Genomic DNA, 24,860 nt, shown 5'->3' with positions numbered 1-24,860 from the left:
TCTTCCTCTGCCTGCCATTCCCCCTGCTTGTGTTCTTTCTCTCTCATGTGCTCTCTCTCTGACATAAATAAAAATCTTTAAAAAAAATTTTTTTAAAGGAATGCTGTATAGCACAGTATATATATTTCTTGGCTTAATTATTTTGCAAATGTGCATAGCATCCCTATTTAAAAATAAAATGTTGATATAATCTCATTTTTTTGTTTTTTTATCTCATGTTTTTATAGAATTTTATACTACTTGCATTATTTCATCTGTTCCTTAGAATATAACTACATTTAATTAGTGTCACCATCCCATTTTATAAAAGAGGAAACTGAGATTCACAAAAGTTGAGGAACTTACCAAAAATTGGATGGAAGTGGCAGAATCAAATCAAGAACCTTTTTCATTGAAAACACAAGTGGTCTGTTTTCTGTAATCGTTAATTAAAAAAAAAATCTGAATCTTAAATTCTAGATCCCAAATTGGTTAATTTCATTTGTGACTTTTGAATTTTGTTTTATTTTACCTCCATTTTCACTGTTAAAAATTCATCTGAATTTTTAGGATGATTTTTTTAAAGATGAATCAGGTTGGTATATAAGTAGTGAGGTGAAAGAAATATTTCTAACTTAAAGAGTCAGTAATTTATTGCAAAATTAGTGTCATGATTTCTGCGGTGGCTGAGTGAAGATCTCAGCATATCTCCTCCTGAAAAGCAACTAGACAAAATATAACACTGTATAAAATTGTCAGCCAACTATTTTAGGACTCTGGAAACTGAGCAAAGGTATTTAACAAGTTGGGAGGCATTTATTCAAGAAAAACTACTAAACCTTGGTAAGAAAAATGGGAATCCATAGTAATTTTACCTAGGGCTGGTCCCATTCCCTCCTACATGATAGTTTTACCAAGGCATGGGTGACATTCCCTCCTACATGATAGTTTTACCAAGGCATGGGTGACAGGGCTGACTTGATTTGGATTAGAGCAGGGATGAATGCCCGCCTAAGAGAACTGTAGCAAACAAACAAACAAAAAAACAGTGATCATGGTGGCAAATAGTCAAGGAACATCATTAGCTTGGGTTTGAGATACTGGTTAAGGAAAACAACAAACTGAGAGACCAGTCAGAATTTTAACAAAGAGATCCAGAGAACAAGACAACCAGAGTGTGTATTGATAAACAATAAACTTCCCCATGTCCCAGATGATCTGCAGGGCTGCTCATACATCCAAGGCTGTGTGCAAGCTCAGCAGAAACCAAGGAGGGTTTTAGCTATCTATTAATTCCTGATGGAATGTAGGGCCTAGCTCATGCAGAAAATAAAAACCAAGAAAGGTTTGTAACCTGCCTGAAGTTTGCATCATTTCCCAAACTGAACTGATACATCAAGAAAAAGGTGCCAAGTGTCACTGGCCCAAGATGTTTCAGCATAGCACCTCACCAGTTATTGGCCGACCAGTAAATTCTGCTCTCCCCAAGGAAACCAAACTTAAATGTAAGAAATAATAATGAAGAAAATGGAACAACCTCACACTGCAGGGGAAGCAGACTCTATAGAGTTAGTCCAGGATGTCACAAGGCAAACACACAGGCAGGGTCAGAATCCAGAGTTGGTGAAATATATTATCAAATACGTTCAGTTCTCAGGAATGGAAGATGATGAAACATGCAACAAAATAGGAAAAATGTGACCCATGGTGGTGGTGGTGGGGATACTAGTTAATAGAGGTAGCCCCAGATGGTTGACTTAGGACACAGAAAGGACACAGAAGACTTCAAAGCAGTATTATTAATGTTTTCACTGCTAAAGGAAGCTTTGTTTAAAGAATTAAAGGAAGTTATAATGACAATAACTAACCAAATATAAAATATCAATAGAGACAAATTTTTAAAGTGAACTAAATGGAAATTCTGGAATTGAAAATTAGAGTAAACGAAAATTCACCACAGTGACTCAGCAACAGATTGGAGCCATAGAGAAATAACCAGCACAATAAAATAGAGTTAAATAGACTTTTCCAATATGAAGAACAGAGAAAATAAATAAAAATGAACGGAACCCGAGATATGTGGAAGTCCCAAAAGGAGGAGAGGAAGGTGCAGAAAAAGATACTTGATAACATGATGGCCAAACCTCCTAAGTTGTTAATCCAAGAAGCTCAATGAACTGCAGAGAGGTTAAAAACAGAGATCTGCATCTAAACATATCACAAACTGTTCAAAGCTGCAAAGAGAAGATCCTAAAAGTTGGAAGAGGAAAATGACTCCTCCTTGTAGAAGGCAACCCCAGTAAGATTAATGGCTGACCATTTTTTTATAGAAATGATGGAGGTCAGTAGGCAGTGGGATGACATTCAGAGTGCTGAAGAGGAAAAAACTGTCAACCTAAAATTCTTTATTCAGCAGACCTATCCTTCAGAAATTAAGGTAATTTGAAAACATTCTCATATAAACACTGTTGTTAGTAAACACTTAAATACTGAAGGATTGAAATACTGAAGGAACTTCTTCATGCTAAAACAAAGTGACCCCAGACAATTTGAACTACACAAAGAAATACAAAGCACCAGTAAGCATAATTACATACTTAAAAATTAGACAGTATAAATACATTTTTCTGTTTTATCCTTTTAATGATTTAAAATGCAAAATCGTGGGGCGTCTGGGTGGCTCAGTGGGTTGAGCCTCTGCCTTCGGCTCAGGTCATGATCTCAGGGTCCTGGGATCGAGCCCACATCAGGCTCTCTGCTCAGCAGGGAGCCTGCTCCCCCCCCCCCCCGCCGCCTGCCTCTCTGCCTACTTGTGATCTCTCTCTCTGTCAAACAAATAAATAAAATCGTTTAAAAAATAAAATACAAAATTGTAAGATAATTTGAAAGCTACACTGTTCTTACAGCATAAAAAAAGTCATATGCATGACAATACAACTGAAAGAATAGGAAGTAGAGCTGTATTTGAGCAGCTTCTATAATTTACTGGCATAAATTAGTATTAATCTGAAGTAGCATGTGTTAAGGTTTATTTTATACTTCTAGAGCAACCAGTAAGAAAATAATCCCAAATACAGTTTCTTTAAAAAAAAAAAAATTAAAATGATACAGTAGAAAACAACTACTTAACACAAAAGAAGGAAAGTAAAAGAGGAATAGAAAAACAAATACACTTGAGATGAATAGAAAACAAGTAACAAAAGGGTAGGCACAAATCTATATCAATAATTACCTTAAATATAAATGGATTAAACAGTTATCAAAGCTAAAGATAGACTGATATTTTTAATCCAGATACTTGAGGGGTGCCTGGGTGGCTCAGTGGGTTAAAGCCTCTGCCTTCGGCTCAGGTCATGATCCCAGAGTCCTGGGATAGAGCCCCACACCGGGCTCTCTGCTCAACAGGGAGCCAGCTTCCCTCTCTCTCTCCCTGATTCTGCCTTCTTGTGATCTCTGTCAAATAAATAATTTTTTTTTTAAATCTTAAAAAAAAAAACCAAATACTTGAGATTCAAAGACACAAATAGATTGAAAGTAAAATGATGGAATAGATACAAGGCACATAGTAACAATAAGAGAACTGGAGTGGATATGCCGACATTAGGGAAAAAATGGCTTTTAGGCAAAGAATTATTATTACAGGCAGACATTTTATAATGATAGAAGTTTTAATTCATCAGGAAGATAGAAAAATTGTAAATACATGTGTCTACAGCAGCAGAACACCCCCCAGCAACAACGGAGTACGTATTCAAGTACACATGGAATATTGTGTAGGACCAAGTAAGTGTTAAGCCATGGATTATTATACTATGGCCCACTGACCAACTTTGGTTTGTTGCTTGATTTGATGCAGCCTGCAAGCTAGAAATGTTTTTTTCCCCCTGTTGTTACACACTGAGAATCACAACGCTCGGCTGAGAGAAGTTAAAATCTAAAGATAGGTCAATTGAAGCTATTGAAACTGAGGAATAGAAAGAAGAAAGAATGAAGGGAAATGAACAGAGCTTCCTGGACTTGTGAAATAGCAGCAGCCTTACCAGCATACACATGATAGGAATCCCAGAAGGAGAGGAGGGAAAGGGACAGAATATTTGAAGAAATAATGGCGCCAGACTCCTCAAATTTGACAAAAGATGTGAACCTAAACATTTAGAAAGCTCACTGAACTCCAAGAAGGATAAAACTAAGTGATTCACACCAAGACGCATTATAATCAGACGGTCAGAAGCCTGGGGACAGAAAATTTTAAAAAGCAGCAAGAGAAAAGCTACACACGCAATAGATCCTCAATAAGATTAACAGCAGGTTTCTCATCAGAAATCTCGGAATCCAGAAGTGAGCGGAATGGTACTTTTATTCTATATCCGGGAAAAAGATTTTTTCAAGAGTGATTTGGATTTTAAGTTAAATTCTTATATGTGACACTAAAAGCATAAGCAACCAAAGAAAAAAAGATAAATTTGTCTTCATTAAAGCTTCATTAAAGTTTTATCAAAACACATTGTCAGGAAAGTGAAAAGATAACTTGCAAAATGGGAGATAGTATTTGTAAATCATAGATCTGCCAGAGGTCAAGTAACTAGAATATATCCAGAACTCCTACAGCTCACCAACAAAAAGAAAACTCAACTAAAAATTGGGCAAGGGACTTGAATACACACTTGTGTAGATATGACAGACAGATGGTCATTAGGCACATAAAAAGATGCTCAAAATCATTAGTCATTAAGGAAATGCAACTCAAAACCACAGTGTTTCTACTTTGCATTTACTAAGATGTTTATAATTTTTAAAACGGAAAATAAAATTTGTGAGGATGTGGAGAAATCGGGGCCCTGATATATTACTGGTAGAAATGTAAAATGAGGGGGTGGCGCCTGGGTGGCTCAGGGAGTTGGGCCTCTGCCTTCGGCTCGGGTTGTGGTTTCAGGGTCCTGGGATCGAGCCCTGCATCAGGCTCTCTGCTCACGGGGAGCCTGCCTTCCCCTCCCCCTCTGCCTGCCTCTCTGCCTACTTGTGATCTCTGTCTATCATATAAATAAATAAAAAATCTTCAAAAAAAAAAAAAGAAATGTAAAATGGTGTAATTGCTCTGCAAAAAATATGGTAGTTCCTCAACAGGATCACCATGTAACCTGGCAATTCCACTTCTAGGTATATACCTCAAACATTGAAAACAGGAACTCAAATGCTTGTACACAGGTGTTCAGAGCAACACTATACACATTAGCCAGTAAGTAGAAACAGTCCACCTAGCTATCAGTGGATGAATGGATAAACAAAATGTTGTATATCCATACTATGGAATATTATTCAGCCTTACAAAGGAATGGTACATGTACTCATGCATGCAGCAACACAGATGAACCTCACAAGTGAAAGAGGCCAAATACAAAAGGTCACACATTGAAGGATTCCATTTATATGAAATATCCAGAATAAGTAAATGAATAGATTTAGGAAGGTGATTATCAAAGGCCAGGGAAAGGTAATAATAGGAAATAACTGCCTAATGTGTAACTGCTCAATTGGGATGTATGAGAATGTTTTGGAGAAATACACGTAACATGGACGTGACTATTTTCAAGCATACAATTCAGTGGCATTGGTTCATTCAAAATATACAAGCACCACTTTATGTTATGAATTTCTCCTCTGTAAAAACTTTTTTTAAAAAATCACAATGTGATGCAACTTCATACCCACTTGAATATTTATGATAGAAAAGATAGATGGTAAAACACGTTGCCAAGAATGTGAAAAAACTAGAACTATTATACATTACTGATAGAAATGTTAAATGGCGTGGCCACTTTGGACAATAGCTTATCAATTTCAATTTATCAGATGTTAGATGGATAAACAAAATGTGGTGTATACATACCTGTGGGATGCATTATAAATAGTATTTGGGGGGCTCAGTCAGTGAAGCAGCCAGGCAACTCTTGATTTTGGCTCCAGTCATGATCTCACAGTCCTAGGATTGAGCCCTGTGTCAGGCTGTGTGCTCAGTAGGGAATCTGCTTGAGATTCTCTCTCTACCTCTCCTTCTGCCCCTCCCCCCACTCATGCTCGCTCGCTCACTCTATGTCAATAAATCTTTTTAAAAAATAGTGTTTGGAATGGAATAACAAAACACAAAGTAATGATACCTGCTAAAATGTAGATGAACCTCAAAAACTTGGTAAGTCAAAGAGGCCAGATATAAAAGACCCATGTGTTCTAATACTCCATTTATATGAAATGTTCAGAAAAGGGAAATTTGTAAGAGACAGAAAATAGACTAATGGTTTCCTGGGCTGAGAGTATAACATGAATTGACTAAAGTGGACACAGGATAGCTTTTGGGGGTAACGGAAATGTTCTAGAATTGGATTGTTGGATTGTGGTGATAGTTGTACATGTCTATAAATTTACCACAGTCATTGAGTTATAGTCTTAATTCAGGTAAATTTTATGTCATGTAAATTATTCCTCAATAAAACTATTTTTTAAAACATCGGGGTATGGAGCTTGATAGTGTTGTTATGACTCCTGAAATGGACTTACCAGTGTTTCACTAATTGAAACTATGGCAGTCTCTGTAGTATATCCGTGTCAGGTTTTTACTTTGTAAAAATTTCTTATAATTTCTGGATGTGTGTGTGGTCATCTGTTTCATATGCCATTTGATGTACTGAATTTCTTTTGTATGTACAGAGGGTGGTTAGAACGAGAGAGCAGGTATGGTCTGCAACCAGGACACAACTGGTTTATCATCTCCATGCAGTGGTGGCAGCAGTGGAAAGAATATGTGAAATATGTGAGTATGATTCCCCTTTATCTACATATTACATAGGATTTTCAGCTCCATCAGACTTTGTGTGACTATTGGCCAGTAATAAAATGCTTCGGTGTAAATAAGGATTTGAAGGGGAAGGAAACAAATACGGACCAAGCTCTATTCTTACACTTCCACATAAATTTCCTCCCTTTCAACAGCCCTGCAAGGAAGGTAACAGTGGACATGGGGTGCATGCATATGACCTTGCGTTTCTCAGTTAATCTTGATAGTATCTCTGGGAGGAAGGTGGTATTAACATATTTTACCTGTGATGAACCTGAGGCTGAGATTAAAGGTAACCTAAATACAGGGTAGAGTTCTGGAATCAAACCTAAGGATTGACTTTTAAGCCAGTGGTGTCTCATCCACATCATTTACATTATCCTTCATTTGTTCACCTTTTTCATCAAAATGTTGAAGCCCCTTGGGTAAGAAGTGCTGATTTTCTATTTAAAAAGTTAATTTTAGGACTAACATTAGAACTCAGTTTCTAATTGAGAATCTGCCATTATTCCAAATAAAGAGTTCAAAGAGAAACTGTCATTAGTGAATAGTCTTATCGTACTTAAAATGGAATGGATTTTTCTTTAGAATTAAAAAACTCAGAGTAATTCCAGGAATCCAATTTCTCCATACTTGGAGAGCCAGTTGGTATATAGACTCATTGTTAGTTACCAAATAATCACTAACCTGGTTTTTTGACTTTTATTTTTTTTTTCTCTATGTCCTTTTCTATCCTTATTTTTTAATCACAATATGGGTAGATTGTTTATATTATCTACTTAATTATTATGCCTGGTTCTTTTTCTGTTTTGCAGGGTTAACACTTTGTTTTCACATATAAAATACATTAATCAATGTTGTTGAAGGAGTAGAAAAGTAGGCAAATGACTTCAAACCCTTTAGGTAGATAATGATGGTTATTGTAAATAGAGAATGAAAATGGGGTAAAGCATCACAGTCTATGTTGAAATGCTTTTTGTCCTTTATGTTCTTAGATTGGCCTTGAAATGAATGGTTATTAATGTTTTACTGGCTGCGGACTCAAAGTGATACCTCATTTTGTGTTTTGAAGTATTACTTTTTGTTTCCTGTAGGAACATGGTCTTGTTCGCAGCAGCACATCCCTTATAAACAGAAGTGCACTGATGAAAACACAAACCTGATTTGCCCTCACCTGTGTAACCCTTCTGTGCATTAAAAGAATTAGTGGAGGGTTGCAAGAGAAAGATCTGGAGGGGGAAATTACACTTAAGGGTCGTATTCTATCCACTGCAGCATTCTGTATTACTGTGCAGTATGTGTCTGCCAAATGCAGACTTTTAAAGTTTACTCTAAAATGAAGTTGGTCAGGGGCATCTGGGTAGCTCAGTCAGTTAAGTGTCTGACTCTCAAGACCCTTGTCAGGCTCCCAGCTCAGCAGGGCATCTGCTTCTCCTTCTCCCTCTGGCCTGCTCATGTGCTCTCGCTCTCAAATAAATAAAATCTTTTTAAAAAAATAAATAAATGCAATCAATCAATCAATCAATGCAAATTGCCTTTTTAAAAAGTGACATTCTGGCCCATGTCTGTAAAATGACATTAAAGAACAGTTACCTCCATGACAGGATGTTACGAAGATTAAAGGAGTCGATACATGTTAAACATTTTAGATCAGTGTCTGGCATATAGTAAGTACTCAGTAAGTATTAGCTAATAGTCTGAGAAAACAGTACAGGATAATAGTAGTGAGCTATTATCCTTTTATAGGATAATGGTAGTGACCCATGTGTTAGGGTCCTCCTGGTCCTGCTACTTGTGGTATAACCTTAAACAAGTTACTTACCCTTTTTGTGCCTCCGTTTTCTCATACAAACAACAGGGTTGTTCAATAGGGTTGTTGCAGAGAATTAAATGAATTAACATAGATGAAGCACTCAGTCCCATGCCTGGCAGGTAGGACCCAATGTAAAGTTAGAGGAAGTAATGGTAGTAATACTAGCAGTGGTTTAAGCAGCAGTAGCAGTAATAATTAGTGATTTATATTTGCCTTTCCAGTATATATGGCAATTTTGGCAAGTGCTTTGTTTAAGAAAAATAATCGATATTTCCAGTGTGTTGGATAATTTCCTCTGGGCTTAGCCTGCCCACCTAATAAGAAATCTGTTAGCTTTATTTAATGTCTCTTCATAAAATGGTGTATTTGCTGATGTGAATTACTAATTGTCTAGAGGGCAGACTATATCTTTCAGACAGCAGCATGTCGAAATAGAAAGAGACTAAGGGAGCAGGAAAAATAAGCAGTCCTTTCTCAGAAGTGTCTTGCCTCAGATATGAATGATTGACTTGAGTTTGAATTTTGGATCTGCTCATAGGATCTGTTCTTCTTTATGGAGCCAAAGTTTTTTTTTTTTTTTCTACTGTGTGAAATCTCCTTTTGCACAAATGTAAACTGGGAGAAATGGTGAAATCTTTTCTGTCATCATTGTAGTATATATTCTTGTCTTTCCCTCCTGTTTAAGAGCTGAGAGAGCAGCTCTTACTACTCATGTACAGATTTTACTATTATGTATTATTGGTTGGTATGTGACTTTGCAGTTAGAAAGCACTTTAAGCACTTCTCTTTTCTAAACTTGCAGAGCTTCTGAGGGCCCTTTAGGTTTTGTAATTGCACAGAGTTGTATTGGGCAAATATTTTATTCCTGATCTAGATTTTCTAGAGTTTCAGGTCTCTTGACTCCTATCTTAGTACTTTTTCCATTACTCCATACTACCTTCCATTTTTCAAAAACCAGCCTTGCAGACTAATGAAATATAAAATTGACATAACTAGTAGTTAGGTTCATGAATAGTTGTAGTACACATATATGTAGAAGAAAGTAGCATCATCATTGATAGAGAAGAAAGTGAATCCTGACCCTTATTTTGGAATACCATTAAACACTGACACAACTCAAAAGAAATCATGACATGCTTAAAGTAGAATTATCTTCTATTAAAGTGCCACATATCCCTTTTGGAAGTCAGTGACTCAGAGCTCAGAGGAGGATGAAGTTTTTCACCATTGGTGAAACTTTATCTACCTAGAGACCTGTCTTCTGAAAACACAGGGTAGTTGCTGAGAGTTCCAGAGCCAGAAGTCAGTAAAAATAAAACAAGATCCTTTGATATTTAAGGGGAAAAAGTTTCCCAGAGCAACTGGAAATAACACTCAGAGCCAGTGACTATGTATATGACCATTATTGGTTTGTTTAAGATGTAGAAGGAAAGTAGTCAGTCATAAGATTAGTCAACTGAAAATGTTGACAATTTCACTGAAAGACAAGGGTGGAAGCAATGACCTAAAAAATAGGACAAAGAAGGGGGAAGAAGAAAGAACCGGAGTAATGGTGGCAGTTTCAGACACTGCTCGACACTGAGAGCAGTAGATTCCTGGAATAGAAAAACAAGCCAGGCAATAAGAAGATAGACCACTCTAGTTGGAACATTGGAAAATAAGTGAAGAAAAGCCTTTATTCTCTATCTAAAAAGGTTATCATTCACTGCACCATGTTAAAAGCATATGGTATAGTGTGAAGTCACTGGTGACAAAGATTGCGGTCTCTGATAAGCTATTACAATTAGTCTATTGCTGAATTATTGTAAAACTTAACAGATTTAATGCCTGGTAATATTTTTAGCACCCCATTTTCTTACCAATAATATCTGTAGATTTCATCCTAAGGACTAAACTGTTCAGAATAAGAAATAAGAATAGTTTCATGTAGGGTACCTGGGTGGCTCAGTGGGTTAAGCCTCTGCCTTCGGCTCTGGTCATGATCTTAGGGTCCTGGGATTGGAGCCCTGCATCTGGCTCTCTGCTTAGCCGGGAGCCTACTTCCCCCTCTCTCTCTGCCTGCCTCTCTGCCTACTTGTGACCTCTCTGTCAAGTAAATAAATAAAATCTTTAAATATACCTATAAATATAGGCAGAGAAGCAGGCAGAGAGAGAGGAGGAAGCAGGCTCCCGCCTGAGCAGAGAGCCCGATGCGGGGCTCGATCCCAGGAACCTGGGATCATGACCTGAGCCAAAGGCAGAGGCTTTAACCTGCTGAGCCACCCAGGCGCCCCAATAAGTCATCTTATTTACGAAAAATTTTGAAACTTAAATCCATTTCTGTTGGTATGGACTCAACATCTACTTGTGATTTCTCTCTGTCAAATAAATACATAAAATCTTTAAAAAAAGAAAAAGAAAAAGAAAAGCTGTGAAGAGATCAATATTGTCTTTGAGAAGATCAATATTATCTTTAAGAAATTGCCATGAAATCCACACACAAAGGCCAAACATAGGATTAATAATATAAACTACTCAAACCTAGTTTACGTTTCTAATTCTTTGGCCATAGGTCATTTTTGTTTTGTTGTACATACAATTTGACTTCTTTGGTGGATAGTCTAATTTAAAATACTGATGGTGGGGGGCACCACCATCGCTGGCTCTTTCAGTAGAACATGCGATTCTTGCCAGATCATGAGTTCAGGCCCCATGTTGGGCATAGAGCTTACTTAAAAAGAAATAAAATCCTAATGGCCCCAAATCCATATTTAACGTAGATTCCCATTTTTTAGTAATTTGTGTACTATGGCCATCATATTTTGCCATATAGTTATGTGCTTAATGTGTTTATTTAAATAACTTTATCATTTTTATGTAAATAAATGTCTTTTTAAAGTGAACTGTTGATATCAGCATCTTAAATAGAAAATCAGTGTCACACTCCAGAAATAGAAGGTCAAAATAAAAATAAATTCAGTGAAAATAAGATATAATATCAAATTCCAGCTAAACAGTGTTGCCCTTTAAAGAGTAGTATTAAGGTCTGTTCTCTGTTAAAAAGAGAAATTATCAGGTGTTACATTAGCAGATCAAGTATTAGATTAGCACATTAGGAAAAAAAGATTAGCACATCAGTACCAAACGAGGACCGTTTCCTTGAAGTAATTAGAGGATTGAAAGAGAATTGAATAGGGAATAACTTTTTCACTGCGAACTAGTTATTAATACGCAGAATAATCTGGTACCTTTTCTACACTTTAGGAAACGTATTAATTGACAGAAGATGCCAACATTAGGATCTGTAATAAAGAATCTACATGCTTTTGAATTGTTTGCAGTTTTAACAATTGCTATTTTAAAAAACTTAATCCCAAAAGTGAATTGGTTTGTAGAAAGGAACCTAGGTTTTATTCTCATTCTTCTTGCCACTCTTTCAGTTAAAGGCATTGAAATTTTTTCAGAGCTGGCTTCTGAAGGATCTATGAATTGATAGTATTCACCTGGCTTATAGATGATACAGGAGAAAGCATCTAATAAAATGTTGATCCAGTGTCTCTCTGGGCTAAAATTAGGGATGTTCTAATTGCATTAAAAGAAACTAAAGGTCCCACTGTGCTATTGCTATGGTGTTACTTGGAGCTTGTCTTTTAAATTGGATATTTTTCTTGGGTTGGGTCATTTGTTTTATAAGCAGTACCTCCAGCAATCAGTTTTTTCCATAAAATGCATGTCAGTGTTTGTTGAATGCCACTTGAGTTCTTCTACCCATGCTATTGCATATCTTCTCAGATGCCTTTTGGACCTTGTTTCACTGGTAAATCCCTTTAGTTTCTTTACCCTCTCAATTGCAAATGTCCTGATCTTCTAAAGACATTCATAGATATACATTCTCAGTCTTATCTTTATGTTTTTCTGTCACTAAACTTAGTAGAAAATAATTCTGTGCTAGTCATCTCAGCTTCTGGTACTATACAGTCTCTTGATTTTTCTTTCATCATTCAGTCTCTAGATTGTTGTTTTTTTTTTTTTAATTATTTGACAGACAGAGATCACAAGCAGGCAGAGAGGCAGACAGAGAGCGAGAGAGAGGAGGAAGCAGGCTCCCCGCGGAGCTGAGATCCCAGGACTCTGGGATCATGACCTGAGCTGAAGGCAGAGGCTTTAACCCACTGAACCACCCAGGCGCCCCCCAGTCTCTAGATTCTTACATTACAGATTTTATAAATATTATTCTCCCCTTATTTTACATACACCATGTTCTTAGGCTTCAGGAAGCTCTTGACCTTCAGATTTTTATATTCTGCCTCTTTTTCTGTCCTGAGCACAAGACTCAAGTGTCCCAGGTAACTCAAAAAGAATATCCCAAAATAAGCTCATTCCCCCAGGTGATCCCATTAACTCATAAACTTTATCTTATAAAGGTGTCAACTCCCATCTAGTCATCTATGCCAGTACCTCAGGTTCTACCTTGGAATTATCTTTGCCTCTTTTTTATACACAATTAGTTGTCAAATTTTTTCACCTCTTACATATTCTTAGTCCATGTTCTTCTCTCCATCTCCTTAATTCTGGATCTATCTTTATGGTTTATTACCTTACAATCTCTTGCCTTGAATTATTATAGGAGCCTTATTTTTTTTTTTTAAGATTTACTTATATTTATTTGAGAGAGAGAGAGACCATGCAGGAAGGGGAGAGGGGTAGAGAGAATCTCAAGTAGACTCCCTACTGAGGAAGGAGCTCATCATAGCACCTGATCATGACCTGAGCTGACATCAAGAGCTGTGACTGAGCCACCCAGGTGCCCCAGTATAGGAGCCCTCTAGCATGTGTCTCAGGTTTCCATTTCTGTCCTTTCTGTGGAGTACTTATTAAAGCAAAAAATGGATTATACTGCTCCATTTGAAAGCCTTTCACAGAAAAATCCTGTGGATATAATGTTGAGTGAAAGAAAAAGAAAACTCTATGCTGTGTTTAAAATGTAATATCAGGGGCGCCTGGGTGGCTCAGTGGGTTAAGCCTCTGCCTTCAGCTCAGGTCATGATCCCAGGGTCCTGGGATCGAGCCCCACATCGGGCTCTCTGCTCAGCAGGAAGCCTGCTTCCCTTCCTCTCTCTCTGCCTGCCTCTCTGCCTGCTTGTGATTGCTGTCTGTCAAATAAATTTTAAAAAAAAAATCTTTAAAAAAAAATAAAATGTAATATCAGTTTTATAGCAACCAGAATGATGGTTCATATTTACTAAACACTAAGCACTTTACCTGTGTCGCTTAAGTAATCTTTACAGTAACTCTGAGATAGATACTAACATTACCCTGATTTTTACCCATGAAGAATCCAAGGCTTAGAAATTTACTTATTGTGGGGGTACCTGAGTGGGTCAGGAGTCCGTTAAGTATCTGACTCTTGATCTGGGCTCAGGTCTTGATCTGAGGGTCGTGTGTTCAAGCCCTGTGTTTGACTCCATGCTGGGAGTGGAGCCTACTTTAAAAAAAGTTATCCTGAAAGGTCACATAGCTGGTAAGTCAGAGCACTGCCCTTAGTTCTAACTATATATTCCACACTATTTATTTTTTACGTGTGTGTGTGTTTTCAGTCATGAAAAAATAAAGGAAACACACCAAAATATCAACTGTAGTTAATGCTAAATGCTGGGATCATTTAGCATATTTATGATATTCTTCTGTAGTTCTTGCAGTGACCGTGTAATCTGTAATAATAAAAAGAAAATAAATATTATTTAATTTTTTAAATATTAAAAGAAACCTTCCATAATTTTCAGTTTTCGACAGAATAAAGGCCTAAATTAGTTTGTGTCAGGGGCACCTGGCCAACTGGCTGGCTGGCTCAGTGGGCAGAGCATGCAATGCCCCCTACTTTTTTTTTTTTTTAAAAAAAAGGCTGACCCCCTTGGGGTGCCTGGGTGGCTCAGTGGGTTAAAACCTCTGCCTTTGGCTCAGGTCATGATCTCAGGGTGCTGGGATCAAGCCCCGAATCGGGCTCTCTGCTCCACAGGGAGCCTGCTTCCCTTCCTCTCTCTCTGCCTGCCTCTCTGCCTACTTGTCATCTCTGTCCTTCAAATAAATAAATAAAATCTTAAAAAAAAAAAAAAAGCTGACCCTCCCATGAGTAAGAAGGACCTTCTTTTCCCCACCCTACCCCGAATATTTTCTGCTTATTTGACAGAGAGAGACAGTGAGAAAGGGAACACAAGCAGGGGGAGTGGAAGAGGGAGAAGCTGGCTTCCCACCAAGTAGGAAGGCATATGCTGGGCTGGATCCCAGGACCCTAGAGTCATGACCTGAGCTGAAGGCAGACGCTAAACAACTGAGCCTCCCAGGTGCCCCAGAGCATGCAATTCTTGATCTCAGGGTCACGCTTTTAAGGTCCACGTTGAGCATAGTACTTACTTTAGAAGATAATAAATAAACAGGGGCACCTGGGTGACTCAGTAAGTTGACTGTCTTGTCTTTAGCTCAGGTCATGATCCCAGGGTCCTGGAATTGAGCCCGGCGTGGCGCTCCCGTGGGGCTCCCTGCTCAGCGGGGAGCCTGCTTCTCTCTCTCCCTTTGCCTTCCATTTTGCCTACTTGTGCTCTCTGTCAAATAAATAAATAAAATCTTTAAAAAAGATATTTGAATAAAATAAACACATGTACGTACATACATCACTCACTCCCTTTGTGTCACAGAGTCCTTTGTGGTATGTGTCCCCAGTCTGCTTTATCAATTTTATTTACACACACACATCCCCTTTGAAAAAACTGAAATTTAGTTACAGATTAAAATGTTCTTAATTGGAAGTAGCTAACTACAGGAGGATTAAAAGCAATAGATAATTTGGAGATTCATTTTCGAAACCTGCTTAGTGCTTGGATTATTAAATTGTACCTTTTAATTTCTGACCTCATGATTTTTTAGGATGCCAGCCCTGTTGTAATTGAGCCGTCATCTGTTCTGAATGGAGGGAAATACTCATTTGGAACAGCAGTACATTGTATAGAGCAGAGTGAAGATAGAATCGGAGGAGGCAGCCTCAGCTATGTGAATACCACAGAAGAGAAGTTTTCAGACAACATTTCTTCTGCATCTGAAGCCTCAGAAACTGCTGGCAGTGGTAAGATGGCTTGCTTCCCATAAAGTTTATTCAAGGTCACATCTTAAAAGAGTATACTGTGTCAGAGAATGTGCTTCGTAGGATATAACCAGACGTCTGTTCACAGAAATAAGTTTTGAATGAAATGGTCAGTTATAAAATTCTTGAATATATTAGTAACTTTACAAAGAGAAACTCTTCTGTATTCTATTTCATGAATCTCTCAATTTGAAAATATGTTCGCTGTTGGGGTACCTGGCTGACTCTTGTCAGTAGAGCATGCAGCTCTTGATTTTAGGGTTGTGGTTCAAGGCCCAGGTTGGGCATGAGCCTACTTAAATAAGTTCATTTGTGTATATATATATATATATAGTTTCACTATTTTCATTGATTAAAGCTACTTCTCTCCATATCGCTATTTAATTATTTTGTCAATCGTTTGGGGAGACAGTTTTTGAGAAAATCTAAAATTCCATCTCCAAGACTCTCTGCCTTCACTGGGTTAAGTGCACCCTCATATTAGATTCTGCAGACATTTCAGGCTGGAATTAGGGGATTATTTTGTGAAACTCTTGAGAAAAAGTCAAAATGCATCCCATAATCCTTTGCAGTCCTTTAGTCATACCTAAAACTCCGTGTTCCTACACATTTGGGGAAAATGCTTTGACGTTTTTGTGGCAGAGCTGAGTTGAACTGATCCCTCTGCTGGTAACAGCGGCAGTACTCTCAAGTTTACTCTTACTTCATCTCTGAGATCCAGCAAATCGGACAGAGCTAGCCTCTTCTCTACAAAGTTCTTTGTAAAATCTACTTCTCCTTCTTCCCTATCTGATTTTCTTTTTTTTAAGATTTTTTAAAAATTTATTTGTTTGACAGAGAGATCACTAGTAGGCAGAGCAGCAGGCTTCCTGCTGAGCAGAGAGCCTGATATGGGGCTCGATCCCAGGACCCTGAAATCAAGACCTGAGCTTAACCCTCTGAGCCACCCAGGCACCCCTTCCCCATTTAGCACTCCTAGAAGTTCTGTCTCTGATGAGCTTTAACACCAAGATTATTTTTTAACACCAAGATTATTTTTAACCCTCTCTAAGGTCCTGTGCTATCCATAGTCTGAGCAGTGCCCCACCAGACAAAAGGTTTAAAGTGGCTGATGGCTAGAATGTTTGCCCAATTGATGGCTAGAATGGTTAGTCTGTTGTTCAGAGTTGAAATACCTTTTTTTTTTTAAGTTTTTATTTATTTATTTGACAGACAGAGATCACAAATAGGCAGAGAAGGGGGGTGGGAAGAGGCTCCCTGCTGAGCAGAGAGCCCAATGCAGGGCTCAATCCCAGGACCCTGAGAACATGACCTGAGCCGAAGGCAGAGGCTTAACCCACTGAACCATCCAGGCGCCCCCAGAGTTGAAATACCTTAAAATACCATTGAGTTTCATAACTCTTAAGTCATTATTAATCATTTTTCTGTGTGCATTTTTCTCTTGTAACCTAACATGCCTTCCTTTGAAATAAATTTACTAGGAAAGTTCCCTCCTCCCTGGCACTCTTCTGTTAAGAGTTCTTGTTTTAGCTCCTTCGCTTTGGTTTAGAGACTTCTTATGACCAGTCTCTTAAGAACATTTGGAATGTGTTTACAGGTGGAAAAGAAGAATTAAGGGTGACTCTGTGAGAGCCCAGCTGTTTGGCCATACATCTTCTTTTCTATTAAAAGGTGTATAATTATTGTGAGTTATTAGATATTTTAGGAGGCTGGCTACATGTTCATTTGGCCACAGTTTGGTCATGGTTTTTTGTTTTTTTGTTGTGGTGGTTTTTTAGATTTGTGTTTATTTATTTTAGAGAGAGAGCATGTGAATCAGGGTGAAGGGAGTGGGAGCCAGAGGGGGAGAGAGAATCCCAAGCAAGACTCCATGCTGAGTATAGAGCCTGACATGGGCTAGATCTCATGACTGTGAGATCATGACCTGAGCTGAAATCAAGAGTTGGGCACTTACCCAACTGTGCCAGTCAGGGGCTTCATTTGGTAATTTGGTAACAGTTTTTAAAGCTTTTTTTCCACCTAGTGTTATGCTAGGTGTTATCCAGAAGGATTACGTGTGTATTTCCTATCTTCTACAGAGTTGCCAGAATCTTACACTGTACTGACATGCCAACAGAAAAACAGCATTAATCTAATATATGGACATTGAGTTCATATAGTCAAACTAATTTATGTATAATAACTACAAATAAAGAGATTCCATCCTCTTTTCCCTTACAGGCTTTCTGTATTCTGCCACACCAGGGGCAGATATGTGCTTTGCTCGACAACATAACACTTCTGACAATAACAACCAGTGTTTGCTAGGAGCCAATGGGAATATTTTGTTGCATCTCAATCCTCAGAAACCAGGGGCTATAGATAACCAGCCACTAGTAACTCAAGAACCTGTAAAGGTAGGTGATATGACATCTACTTAAAATAATTCCCTTTCAGGTGGCAAGTAAGTTTCATTCTAGAGGTTTTAACGTATAGCAAGACATTCGTACATTCACAGTTCATTAAATTAACCTGTTGTAGGTGGGTGTCTCTGCATAGTATATTTCCATGAGGATATTTTATGATTTAGTAATTGCACAGAAGCAGTGTAGTAATCCTTAGAAATAGTCTTACTTAGGACAGCTACTGGGAAAATGTAGTTTTTATGTGTATGTGGAATTTTTTTTTCCAAAATAATATTTTCTGTTGTTTGAAAGAAATTTGTGAAAACCAGTCTTATTTCCAAATGCTCCAGTAATTTTTCAAATGATTTGCCTTGAGTTCTCTTTCTTAAATAATTGACTTTGGAAGTTAAAAATAAAAATCTCTTTTAGAAAATGATTTTCCAGTAACATGAAACTGAGTAGTGACATATGTGTTTGTTCTCCTGTATCTAGATTTTGTTAAAACACAAGAGACTGTAATACTAGAAATATTAAAAACCAACATTTGTATTCCATTCTTTCTAAGGCTACATCACTAACACTAGAAGGAGGACGATTAAAACGAACCCCACAGCTGATCCATGGAAGAGATTATGAAATGGTCCCAGAACCTGTGTGGAGAGCACTTTATCACTGGTATGGAGCAAACCTGGCTCTACCTAGACCTGTAAGTATAACCAATGGAGCTTTATATAAGGAACAGTCCTACTTTGGGTCTTCCATTACTTTGCTATATGAATCCCACTATCCACAAATTAGTACTTTCTTATGATAGCAGAGTGCTCAGTACCTGTAAATTAGTTGAACAAAATTTAGGTTCCTTTATATTTAATCACTTATTCATTCATTTATTCATACATTAACCAAGCACTGTATTAGTACCCGCTCTATAGTGATGTGCCTGTGGAAATGGGTGTCTTACCTGGGGTGGAGGAAATAGTCACTAGACTTAAGTCAAGGAATTATTAGGCTAGGCTATTAAATAAGCCATCCATATAAACATAGACTTTAGAATAATATAGGGCTTAGGCTGGAGCAGAATTCTGAAAGCCAGTGCCAAAAAGTTCAGTGACCATAGGGGAAGTGGTGCAGTGATTACTTCTGAGACTGTTATTTTCATTAACCACACAGGCATCCAGTTAGGGATTGGTTCATCCCATAGTTGTTGGTGGATTTTTGTGTTTCGTCTTCTTGAAAGAAGGACACAAAAATGATCATAACAGGAATGCAAGCAAGTGAATTCTGATTGACACCATTACTAGGATGAGTCATTCAGAGCATAAATAAAATGCTCTAAAGTAATTTAAAAGACTTGAAGAATATAACAACAAAACATTAGCGAGTTAACTATACCATTATACTGTTGGGCTTATACCATAAGCAACGGGACACATACCCTGAATACTCTTTGCATTATCAGTGCAGTAAAATGCTTCGTAATAAGGTTCCTTTTGTAGATCAGGAAGCACTCTCCATCATATAATGTCCAAGATAGAATTTTCTTATACCAGAAAAGTTGGCGTAAATGAGATATAGTAACTTAGATCACTTCCAAAGAGAGTAGAAGTCTGCTATAAAGCCTTAGTCTATAATTTTGATGTTGATTGTGACTTATTAATAATTATGTTTATAAAGAATTGTGTTCAAGTGAGAATCAGGAATTTGGGTTTTGAGTTTGTTGGCTCCAAAAGGTTCCTGCTTGTATTTGGCATCAGAACTCCTAGATGTATAAATACAAATACATGTATAAATGTATAAATACAAATATATAGAGATATGTAAACATATATCCTTTATTTATTGGGAGGTGGGGTAATCCTTCAAATGGTTGCTTAATTTCTGGGACTTTCCAGCTCTAGCTTAATATTCTATATCTGGGAATATATCTGGGAAAACACTGTGATAATCGTTTTTGACATATATATAGTTTGATGTTTTAGAGTCTGCCTAAATTTGGATTACCAGTGTTCCAATCTCTAAATCTTAGTTTCTTCCTCCTCTGTAAAATGGAGCTAACAGTATCTACTTCGCTACTCCTCTGAAAATGGAGGTAACAGTATCTACTTGTTTTGATAATTAAATAATACATATGATTATTATTAACGCAGCATCTGATTTACAGTAAGTGGTCAGTAAATGTTGACCATTGCTAATATCATCATCATCATTAAGATCATTTTCAGAGCCTCACACAAGATCATGTTTTTTTACATTTATGTCAGACAAATATTAAAGTGATTTTACTAGATCAGAGCTGCATTTGCTGGCTTGATAGAATTTTTTCATCTCTAAATATGACACATTTGCCTAATATCAGGAAAAAAATGCTGCAAAAAACATTTAAAATGGTGTTTTCAGGTAGAGAGAATACTAAATATTTTGCCATGGCAAGGTTAAAAATGAATGCTTTTATGATGTGTAAGTCATACTGTTTATATAAAAATATCTTTGGAGTGCCTGGGTAGCTCAGTCGGTTAAGCGTTCGACTCTTGATCTCAGCTCAGGTCTTGATCTCAGGGTTTTTTCCAAACATGTGTGATCTCTTTAAGGTAAATTCTTGCACGTGGAATTCCATCTATTGTTTGGCAGTTGCCACTGAAGTTAAGAAGTTCAAAGATAAGAATAATTAAAATGTAAATAAATAAGTGTTTTTGTATGTTTGTGCGTAAGACTTTATTAATTTGTAAATTTTCACAAACTCACTTGTTATCTTGGCAAACAAGATGCATATTATAAAAACTACTTCATTATCAGTTCAGATTCTGCCAAAGGTATGTTCTATGTAGCCTGTCAACTACTAATACCGAATTATTAATGCTTCCTCAGATCATATTAAACTGAAATTACAAGAAATTATGGTTGGCTTTGTAACTATTAGTACCTGCCCAGAAGTGGACAGACTTCTTCCAGCAGTCTAGAATACCAGGGAGAGCCCTTTCTTGCTTAATCATTTAAGTAGGATTTGAAAAAGCTCCCCAAAGGAGCTTTTCAAGTGCCATACTATAGAATAACAGAACATGTGGAATACTGTTAAGGAAAAGTCCTAAAGATTTGTAGCATTGTTTTCATTTGGTTCTTTACTGTTCTTTACTCTTGATATTGGAAAATGATCTACTGCAGAAGATATTGGTTACTAGGGCAGAGGGAAATAAAATAAAACCTGTTCACTTGAGACTGTTAAAGATTGTGTATGATTTTGTGTTTTAAAGTAGGTTAATCCTGCTATCCTTTTGGAATACTAAATTGATAATGTTCTACTCTTAAAATTCTTAGAGCGATATTTTTAATGAAATGTTTTCCAGTATCTTTGGGCTGGCAAGCATATTATTTGGAGGGAGTTACTAAAAAATCCAGTTTCAACATGAATCTCAATTTTGTGCATCCAGAGTAATTGTTTTAATCATAGACAAAAATACATGGAACAAAGCAGTTACAGTAGAACATAGCAAATTTTTATATGAAAACATTTCTATTCTTAAAACTAATATAAGAGGGGCACCTGGGTGGCTCAGTGGGTTAAAGCCTCTGCCTTTGGCTCAGGTCATGAGCTCAGGGTCCTGGGATCGAGCCCTACACCCGCCTCTGTGCTCAGCAGGGAGCCTGCTTCCTCCTCTCTCTCTGCCTCTCTGCCTACTTATGATCTCTGTCTTTCAAATAAATAAAATCTTTAAAAAAAAAACTAATAAATAAAATTTTAGGCAAATTTATAATACTCTTTTTATATGTGTTAAAGAAACCAGGTATTTTCAAATGATGTCCACTGATAAGGTTTTATGAGGGAAGTACATTCATAAATTTCTGAGGATATTGTAAATTGCTACACTTCAGGTGGCAAAATGACTTAGACAGTTAATGATATGGCCTTCCATACTTTTTAACTTCTAGCTCCAGTCCTAAGAATTTGTCGCTTAAAAGACCATTTAGGGGTGCCTGGGTGGCTTAGGTGGTAAGCATCTGCCTTCGGCTCAGGTCATGATCCCAGTGTCCTGGGATCAAGCCCCACATCGGGCTCCTTGCTCTGCCTGAAGCCTGCTTCTCCCTCTTCCATTCCCCCTGCTTGTATTCCCTCTCCTGCTGCATCTCTCTGTCAAATAAATGAAATCTTTAAAAAAAAAAAAAAAAAAGAGCATCATTTATATATGAAGTATGTAAAAGTGAGAAGAATTATAGTGTGAAGGTAATAGAATTATAGATAATATTTAAGATTTCCCCCCTTAATTTCAATGTTACTTGCTTTTAAATGAAAGAGGAGAAAATACTCACCAGGAGTTCAAATCTTAGAAGATGAGTTTAGGACCAGGAGCCTGAGAGTATTTAAACCCATGTAATTTAAATCTATGAATCTCTGTAATCGAACAAATACAAGTAGTGAACCTGTTGAACATTTTAGTTTCAAAATCTCAGAAATTTGATAAAAAATGACATTTTGTTTCTTCTTTTATAGTGATCACATTATATCTTTTATAACAATAGGTGATCAAGAATAGCAAGACAGAAATCCCAGAGCTGGAGTTATTTCCTCGCTATCTTCTCTTCCTAAGACAGCAGCCTGCTGCTCGGACACAGCAGTCTAACATCTGGGTGAATATGGGTATGATGAGCCTGAGAATGTTTCCTCAGCATTTACCAAGAGGTAACTTAAGAATGCAGCAAGAATACCATGCATTTCTTTAAAAAAAACAAAAACAGAAACAACCAACTTGCTCAAAGTCTGGTGCCACTGTCCTAACACATACACCCATCCGCTTTCATACAGAATCAGTAAATCATCTGTGGGGCTTAGATCTATGGTCATGCGCAAGACTAGACGGGGTAGTGGCAAAGTCTCAGCATCAAACTGAGAAGAATTGTTTCCTTTTCTGGTTTTTAAACATACAAAGAAAATAAATAGAATAAATTTCACATACATTTTTTTCTTTGAAAAAAAGCCATTATAAATTACTTGTTTGCCCTAAGTTAGAATCTGCCAATTGATGACTGGTCTTTCCAACTCCACTCAAGTTTCTGAAAAGTAATTCTTTTCACAATATCATATTTTTGTTTATTTGTTGGTGTTTTGGGGAGACTCTTTTGGCAAAAGAGTATCTTTCATGCTTGGTTCAAGGAGCCTTTATAAGAGACAGATAATATAAAGTGAAGAATATATTTTTGAAAATCAAAATGGCACATTTGCTTTGAAAAACATCAAGCCTGGCTTATCAAAATGTCATGTAAGTTCCAATTTTAATGTATTACAGGCAAAAATTCCCCTTTGATTTCTCTGTGAGGTTACACTATATTGATGGGCAGAACTTGCTTTATGCTTTTGCTTTGCAAATATTTGACATTGTTCTTCAGCAGAAGTAATGAGTTACACATTTACACAATGTGTGAATATGGGTATGATGAGCCTGAGAATGTTTCCTCAGCATTTACCAAGAGGTAACTTGGTATATTACCAAGAGGTAATATAATACCCTCTGAGACTTTGTGTAACAATGCCAGAATGTTATTAATATAACTTAGGATGTAAGAACTACCTGGGAACCCAAACCAACCCTATATTTGGATATCAAATAGTTTTATGTCTTCCTTAAAGATTATATTCACATAATATATGCAGATTCTTACACATTCTCTTTGGTAAGAATTATAGCAAAGCATTGGCTTCTGCCTAACCGAACTTTGTCTTTGGGGAAAATGTCAAAATGAAGAAACAGTAAAAATAGAATCACTATGAAACATTTTCTTGATTTAATTTTCCATTGAATAAAAGTATTCGCCTTGCTTCCATGACACCCATAGCATATATCTTTCTCAATTCTCTTTGAAAGATAACATGAGAGGCAAGATGTGTTGTTGCACTTTTAGTAAGTATTCTTTGTAACTCTTGTGCTGATCCTAGATTTTTGCTGTTTCTGTAAATTCCACTAGATTTGTTGGTGTTACTCAAAAACACAAAATTATGTGTAATAAGTGGCTGCCTGCTTAATGAGCTATGCTATAAAAACTGTCTAGAATTCAAATAAATTTCTTACATGGCTTAAGATAATAGAAATTGACTTGGACACTACACTTGCAAATGCTTCTGAATCTTAGAACTGGGTAGCTCCAAATTTATTCTTAATTTGAAATTTTATTCCTTACTAATTAGTTCTGAAATCAATCATTAATCATTTTGAAGTTTATGAAAATATGCTTTCTTGCTGTAATCTTATAACTAATCCTCTGATGTATAATTGGAAAATTTTGCTCTTTTATTTTCTGTCAGGAATTATCCTTTGCTTGCTGATAGTATAAAACTTGCTAGACTATGTTTAAAAATTGATCATGGTTGGGTTTCGTTCTGTCATAACATATTTTTCATCTTTCTCATTAGTGTATTAGGGCCGTTTACTAGACTCTTATTACTTTTGAAGTGATGGATGTACAAACTGTGACACAGTTAACAATGACTTAAATGTAGCCTTGTTGACAGATAAGTCTACAGGGTCTTTGTTTCTTATAGATTTTTCAGCCTATTTTAGGTGAGTAAATTTTTTTTGGAAGCTCTTAAAAAAGCAGATGATACCAATACTTTTCTCTGATTTGTGAAGTTTATAGTTGAAGACTCAAAAGCATTTAATAAGAGGAAGGAAGCTAAGTCTCCATTCGATGGGTGGAAAATTACCTGGCATGTATAATTGTACCCTCAATGGATTATATTGATACACTAAGTTCATT

At 36.9% G+C, this 24,860-nt stretch overlaps 1 protein-coding gene across 2 annotated transcripts in view; it reads left to right on the top strand.

Annotated features, from left to right (window-relative positions):
- The window catches only part of USP32 (ubiquitin specific peptidase 32), a 217,456-nt gene that overhangs the window by 156,628 nt on the left and 35,968 nt on the right, over window positions 1–24,860 (top strand). Inside the window, exons 12-16 of one of the 2 annotated variants that reach the window (XM_044248505.1) lie at window positions 6,682–6,784; window positions 15,522–15,717; window positions 17,956–18,131; window positions 18,685–18,825; window positions 22,632–22,791. In XM_044248505.1, the coding sequence (XP_044104440.1) occupies window positions 6,682–6,784; window positions 15,522–15,717; window positions 17,956–18,131; window positions 18,685–18,825; window positions 22,632–22,791 (776 nt within the window). The remainder of the gene's footprint in view (window positions 1–6,681; window positions 6,785–15,521; window positions 15,718–17,955; window positions 18,132–18,684; window positions 18,826–22,631; window positions 22,792–24,860) is intronic. The other variant, XM_044248506.1, reaches the window with a different exon arrangement.

This window comes from Neovison vison, chromosome 5 (assembly GCF_020171115.1).
Source record: "Neovison vison isolate M4711 chromosome 5, ASM_NN_V1, whole genome shotgun sequence".
NCBI classification, from domain to species: domain Eukaryota; kingdom Metazoa; phylum Chordata; class Mammalia; order Carnivora; family Mustelidae; genus Neogale; species Neogale vison.
The sequence above is the reverse complement of the archived record's forward strand: the minus strand, read 5'-3'. Positions and strand labels throughout refer to the sequence as shown.